The sequence below is a fragment of the Miscanthus floridulus genome, chromosome 14 (assembly GCF_019320115.1).
Source record: "Miscanthus floridulus cultivar M001 chromosome 14, ASM1932011v1, whole genome shotgun sequence".
In the NCBI taxonomy this organism is placed as follows: domain Eukaryota; kingdom Viridiplantae; phylum Streptophyta; class Magnoliopsida; order Poales; family Poaceae; genus Miscanthus; species Miscanthus floridulus.
Window position 1 is genome coordinate 51,885,312 of NC_089593.1, and position 7,023 is coordinate 51,892,334.

At 45.4% G+C, this 7,023-nt stretch overlaps 1 protein-coding gene across 2 annotated transcripts; it reads right to left on the reverse strand.

The window, feature by feature from the left end:
• Positions 1-724: 724 nt before the first annotated feature.
• Positions 725-2,665, reverse strand: LOC136502635 (uncharacterized). Of its 2 annotated transcripts, XM_066497892.1 has the most exons (4): positions 2,502-2,665; positions 2,207-2,422; positions 1,762-1,968; positions 725-1,209 (listed from the first exon to the last, which is right to left on the reverse strand). In XM_066497892.1, the coding sequence occupies exons 1-4, from the start codon at positions 2,505-2,507 to the stop codon at positions 1,153-1,155; spliced, it is 486 nt and encodes a 161-aa protein (XP_066353989.1). In that variant the 5' UTR covers positions 2,508-2,665; the 3' UTR covers positions 725-1,152. The 2 variants fall into 2 exon arrangements, with proteins under 2 accessions (XP_066353989.1, XP_066353988.1); XM_066497891.1 differs by lacking the exon at positions 725-1,209 and having other exon boundaries at positions 1,491-1,968.
• Positions 2,666-7,023: the final 4,358 nt, after the last annotated feature.

Genomic DNA, 7,023 nt, shown 5'->3' on the forward strand with positions numbered 1-7,023 from the left:
AGTAAAATAATCTGTAACTACTAGGACGAAGCAGGATGTATTTGACCAATAAAATCTAAGCCCCATCTTCTAAATGGTCATGACTTAACAATAGGGTGCAACATAGCAGCGAGTGCTACCTATATGTCTCTAAACTTTTGACACACTTCACTATGTCTCCAAACTTTTGACACGCTTCGCACCACTTATAATATCGATAACATCGTCAGCCAATAATAAAAACTTGCTGCTTTTTAATAATCATCGCATTTTATGAGCCGACTGATGTGTCCCAAGTATTCCTTCATGTATGTACTTCACCCATAGCTAGTCTAGACTGACTATTAGAATCCCAACACTTCAAAAGTAATCCATCCAATGTTCGGCCGTATACTTCATCATTTAACAGCTACTCCCATTCTAAATTATAAGTCGCTTTAATTTTTTTTCATCTATTTTGCTATGTATCTAGACATGTTATTATATCTAAATGTATAGCAAAATAGATGTACCAAAAAAGTTAAAATAACTTATAATTTGGAACGAATGGAGTATGTATATTTTCAAGTTGTTCGGCTGATGATTTCTGTAACTAATAAGATCACTAAAGCTAATTTATTGTGAGGAAAAAAAATACTGTTCAAGAGCGAACCGGGCGTACGGGGCGTTTAAAGCTTGTCGCCAATAAACTCAAAAGTGCATGCATGTAGATGTACTAGACCACATGACAACAGACAAATCGCGCCCACAATAAACTCATCAACTACCCGTACCATACATACATGACACCAACAGGCAATGTACATATGCGACATCCGGATGGATGGACGGCAGGCATCACGTACTAGCTCTTGCGTTGTCCACAGGGTGCAATATACGGACCTGCACCCCTGCTGTGTCCGACGGATCGAACAAGAGCACGGCCACGGCAAAGCAGGAAGGGTGACGGTGCATGGAGCACAACACAGCAAGGTGCAGTAGCCAGTGTACGGACTCGCATTCCTGTTTCCGACGTGGTGACTGACGATCATCCAGTGGATGGAATGGTGATGTGGGCTTTTTGGATGGATGCATGTGGTCCGGGTCGTCGTCGTGTCTTGTTTCCATGCGACGCGAAAAAGCTGTAGGAAAGGCTGCTGGTACGACGGAAGCTCCCGTCGTGTCAGGTCAGGCTCAGGCGACGCAGTTGAGCCCCACGCAGCCCATCCACATCCTCCTCACATGCTTCCTCTGAAAAAGAAACCAGCAAGAGAAAGTACAGCGAGCTTTAAAGTCAACTTGCTTGCTGGGTCTGGAAACTGGACGATTAGCTAATACAGAAGGTATATCAACTCGAGAATAAGAGGACAAAATATTTCGTTGTCTTTTAATTTTATATATAGTAGCTTGGATCTGATCTAGTAAGCAGTTTACAGGCGGGGTTTTCAGACGCAACGCAACCAGAAAGCAGGAGGATTATACTACTACAGTCTGTTCCTAGTTTCCCTTTACTACTGATGATGAACTGTTATTAAAAAAAAGCACTATTATATTTTGAAGTGTGCACGATGCATGGATGGATGCACTAGCTAGATTCTAAGTGCAATACTATTATGTTTTGAAGTGGCACATTTACTATTTTGGAGTATTTCTGGATCATTATTTGTACGTGCAATCTGCAGAGGCCGGCTAGCTAGATCCAAAGTGGAGCGCTGAGTCGCTGACCTTATAAAATTATAGTGAAGAGTGTTGAAGCAGTTGAAGAGAGGAGACTACTAGAGGTGGAGAGAGATGGTAGTGTACCCCTTTCTTCTTGCGCAGCATATCGGAAGGCACCTTGTACAGGTCCTCGTCCACGGCCGCCCTGACGACCCGCGGCCTCCTCGGCCTCGCCGCGCGAGACCCGTCGCCAGCCACGAACGGCGGCAACGCCTCCTGCCGCTGCTGCCTCCTGCTCCCGGCTGCCTGAACCTCATTGCGGTGACCGTGACCCTCCATCGTGCTCCGCACCTGACGGAAAAGTGGCGCGTCACACACATCACCATCCATCCATCCGTCCGTTAGACGGTTAGAGAAAGCAACAAAACAAAGGTTAAAGCAGGACGGAGGCACTGTGGTGTGGATGTCTGACGAGCACACAGCAGAGAGGGAGAGAGGACTGGCATGCACTGCCACAGCCACTGATGAGGAGAGGACTGTGTGAGAGAGAGGAGCTCACGGGGAGGCTAGGCTAGGCTAGCAGCAGTACCTTCTTGGCCGGCTTGTGCGGAGGCGGCGATGCGGAGGACCTGAACAGCACCAGCTCGGCGGCGGCGGTGGCGTCGTGGTAGCAGTGGCCACCGGGCCTGACGAGGAGGCCGGCCTGCACCGCGGACTCGAAGTACTGCGTGATGGGCACCTCGTCGTCTCTGTGCTGGTTCCACCTCCCGAACGCCGGGATCTGCCGCCTCCTCCCTCCCCGCCCCTGCTGCGTGTATGTGTTGTCGTGTGATGGTCCTACCAGAGTAAGAACAGATGTGTGTGCTTCTTGGCTAGCAGCTTACCTCCATGAATACTAGCTCGTCGTGAAGAAGCAAAGACGGCGGATGCGTGTGTTCTCCCTGTCCCTTACTTCTCCGTGCCCGTGGAGGAAGACGACGACTCCTACTCCAACTAGACAGGGAAGAGCTAGAAGAGGAGAGCCAAGAGTGACAAGGAGCAAGTTGCTGCTTGTCTGAGCGGAGAAGAAAAGGTCGCCACGGGAAGCAAAGGCGGCTTTCTGGGTGCTTTTTAATGGCTGGCGGAGTCCGTCTGGGTCTGGGTCTGGGTCTGGGTCTGGCTGCGTGCGTCAGCTTCTGCATGCGCCAGGACCATTACCTCGCCCTCGGCATGCATTCATTATCAAGCGCAGGGACCGAGAGACGGGCATCGCAGCAGCGTTGGCTGTTCCACAGATGCATTGCGCGTGCTAGAGTACGAGAATTTCCAAGTTTTTTCACTTTCTCCGTCACATCAATTTTTAGACGTATGCATGAAGTATTAAATGTAGGTAAAAAAATAACTAATTGTACAGTTTGGTTATAAATCACGAGACAAATCTTTTGAGCCTAGTCAGTCCATGATCGGACAAAGTTTGTCAAATACAAACAAAATGTACTACAGTGTCCAGGTTGCAAAAATTTGCAATCTAAACAAGGCCCGAGTATACACTGCAGAGATTGGGAAGGAGGGAGGGACTAGGTGCCTGTTTAATTCCCAAAATTTTGTAAAATTTTTAAAGATTTCTCGTCACATCGAATCTTTGTGAAGCATTAAATATAAATAAAAAATAAAATTAATTACATAGTTCAGACGAAATTCACGAGACGAATCTTTTAAGCCTAATTAGACTATGATTTGACACTAATTACCAAATAACAACGAAAGTGTTGTAGTACCATTTTCGAAAAAAATCGCCAACTAAACAAGGCCTAGGGTAGGGAGTAGTACTGTACTATTCCCTTTGAAAAAATTTGCTTGGCCCTTGTTTAGTTACCCAAAATCCAAACTTTGGCATTATACAAAAAGAAGATTTCCCGTCACATCAAACTTGCGGTACATGCATGGAGTACTAAATGTTGACAAAATCAAAAACTAATTGCACAATTTGGTTGTACTTTGCGAGACAAGCGTTTTAAGTCTAATTAGTCAACGATTGGACAATTATTACCAAATAAAAATGAAATGCTACAGTGCGCTGCAGTGCCTACGATTCCGGCGGCGCCAACTTCGGCCGGCAACTAAACGGGCCTTGATACATTGCCGGGCTTGAATTGACGCCACGACTCTGAAAAAAAATGTGAAATTGAGTTTGGTTCCTGGAGGATCTTGAAAGCATCTAGGCCCCTAGTTGGATTTCGGTGATTAATGTCAATACAAGATTACTATGACTAACGTGTGTTTTGCAGAGGCAATTAAGTTAGGTCATGGTAATAGAGATCGATTGGGCAATCGAGGTTGTCATGCCCCTACGATGGAAATCATTTCGATTTTCAAAGGATGGACGACAAGGTTAAGGATAACTAGTTCTAAGTGTCAATTGAAGTTGGAGAGACACTTAGAGTAGTTTAGGACTTTGTTTTTTCCTTTGGTCGTACTATTAAGGGGGTATGGACGGGTAGCTTGACCTAGTTGAGTCTAGTGAGTTAGGTGTGGTGCACACTTATTAAAACTAGCTCTAGGTAGCTCCTATGAATGCCTAAGATCCTTTGAAGCAAACTTCATTCTCATATGATCGAGAGTTGGAAGTGAATGGAGGGTAAAATACTGACCGGACGCTGGCTTCGGTGCAACCGGACGCTGGCCGCAGGGTCCGGTCAGTTCATTTGACCGAGGAGAACAAGTCTGGTGTGACCGGACGCTGGAAGGTCAATGTGACCGGACGCTGAGGGCCAGCGTCCGGTCGACTCCAGTAAGGGTCCAGACTTGAGAAAGAGTGACCGGACGCGTCCGGTCAGTGGTGATCGGACCCTAAGTATCCAGCGTCCGGTCGTTTACAGTAAGCATCCAAGAGCGACCGGACGCGTCCGGTCAGTACTGACTAGACCCTGATAGCGTTCGGTCATCACGTAAAAACTGTTGCACGGGTTGAACTGACCGGAGCGTCCAGTCAAAATGATCGGAGCGTCCGGTCACCCCGTAGAAGCTCATAACGGTTTGTTTTTTAGGCTGCCTTATAAATAGAAGCTCCACTCGTGAGTGGAGGCACTTTTGCTCATTCCAACAGCTGAGAAACATGTTTGTGAGTGCCAAGAAGAGCAAAGTCCTAGTGAGGTGTTTGTGATTTGAGAATCCAAGAGTGAAACCTCATTTGTGAATCAAGAGTAGACAAGTGTGCATCCATCTTCTCATTAGGCTTCGCGTGGTCAAGTGAGAGTTCGTGCTTGTTACTCTTGGTGATCGCCATCACCTAGACGCTTGGTGGTGATTGGGAGCTTGGTGATCACCCGACAGAGCTTGTGGGTGATCCAACTCAAGTTGTGAGCGGTTTTGGGTGATTCACCGCGATGGAGTGTCGAAGAATCAACCCGTAGAGAGCACTTGATCCTTGCGCGGATCAAGGGGGAGCTACACCCTTGTGTGGGTGCTCCAACGAGGACTAGTGGAGAGTGGCGACTCTCCGATACGGCAAAACATCGCTGCGTTCCTCTCTCTATTTACTTTGAGCATTTACTTTAAGTATTTACTTTGAGCAATTCAATACTTGTCTTTACATTCATAGAATTGCTATGCTAGAGTAAGTTTGGAACATAGGTTGCAAGTGTTTTGTGCGTTGATTTGATAGAAACACTTTTTTAGGCACAAGGGGTTAATTGGGCTATCCGTAAGATTTGATTATTGCAAGAAAATTTAGAATTAGCCCAATTCACCCCCCCTCTTGGGCATCTTGATCCTTTCAATTGGTATCAGAGCCTCGTGCTCATGTTTTTAAGCCTAACCGCTTAGAGCAAGATGTCTCATGGGGATGGACCTCCTCCTATCTTCGAGGGGGATGATTTTCCATATTGGAAAATTCGCATGGAGGCTTACCTTGAAGCTCTAGATGTTGGAATTCTTAGAGCCGCCTCTCAAGGGTTCCCAACACCTAAGAATGCCGCACAACTTCAAGGTGATGAAGTAAACTATGAAAAATGGAATGCAAAGGCTCGCAACACCATCTTTAGAGGCCTTTGCAAAGATGTGTTCAATCGTGTAAGGAACCATAAAGACGCCCATGCACTATGGTCGGACGTTTGTGCGCTCCATGAGGGAACCAAGAGTGAGCATGAGGAACGCTATCATCTTGTGATTAAAAAGCTAAATTCTTTTGAGATGCTTCCCAAAGAAAGTGCTAATGAAATGTATTCTCATTTAAATGTTCTTATAGAGGAAGTCAATGGGCTTGGACTTACTCAAATGTCACCATCCGACGTTGTGAGAAAGATCTTGAGTGTCCTCCCCATTGACAAGTATGGGCACATTGTGACCGTGCTACATCAAGGTGATCTTTCCGCTGCTACACCGATATAAATCTTGGGAAAGATCAATGCTCATGAGATGTATATGCACATCACACCACAAGATGGCTCATCCTCTACAAAGAAGAAAGAGAAAGACTTAGCATTCAAAGCTAGCCAAGATAAGGGCAAGGCAAGACTTGAGTATGAAAGCTCAAGTGATGAAGATGATGAAGAAAGTCTTGCTCTCATGGTGAAGAAGACCGCCAAGATGCTAAAGAAGCTAAACAAGAGTGGCATCAAGTTTGATGGCAAGAAGAAGAAGTTCTTCACTAGCTCAAGAAGAAAGCCAATCTCCGAGATGGATTGCTACAATTGTGGCGAACTTGGCCACCTAGCTCATCAATGCACAAAGCCCAAGAAAGACAAGTTCAAGAATAAGGGCAAGAAAGATGATTCAAGCGATGAAGATGAAAAGAAAAAGAACAAGCCATACAAGAAGAGAGATGGCAAAAAGAGGGACTTCTACAAGAAGAAGAAGAGTGGCAAGGCCTACATTGTCGGTGATTGGCTCACGGACATTGATTCATCAAGTGGATCATCCGATGATGAGAGTGACAATGAGAAGGTAGCTGCCATTGCTATTGATCTTGCATCCTCACTGCCACCATCGCCATCATCCTCTACACACCTTGCCTTATGGCCAAGGGTGAACACAAGGTAACTAAGAGTGATAATAGTAGTGATGATGAGCAAGCTAGTGATGATGATAGTGATAGCGATGATGATTCACCCACATATGATGATCTTGTCAAAATATTAAGAAAATACACTAAGATCATTAGAAAGAGTAGAGCTACAAATGAAAAACTTGATGCTAAAAATGATTCACTCTTAGCTAAGTGTGATACATTGGAAAAGGCTAATGATGAGCTCAAAGAAACAAATGACTCTATATCATCCAAACTCAAGGAGCTCAAATCTTCTAAGAAAGAGCTTAAAGATAAACATGATAAACTTGAGTGGGTGCACAATGAGCTTATCATTAGTCACAACAAGCTAAAAGATGAATATACAACTCTAAAGATCAATTATGATACCCTTGTTATTG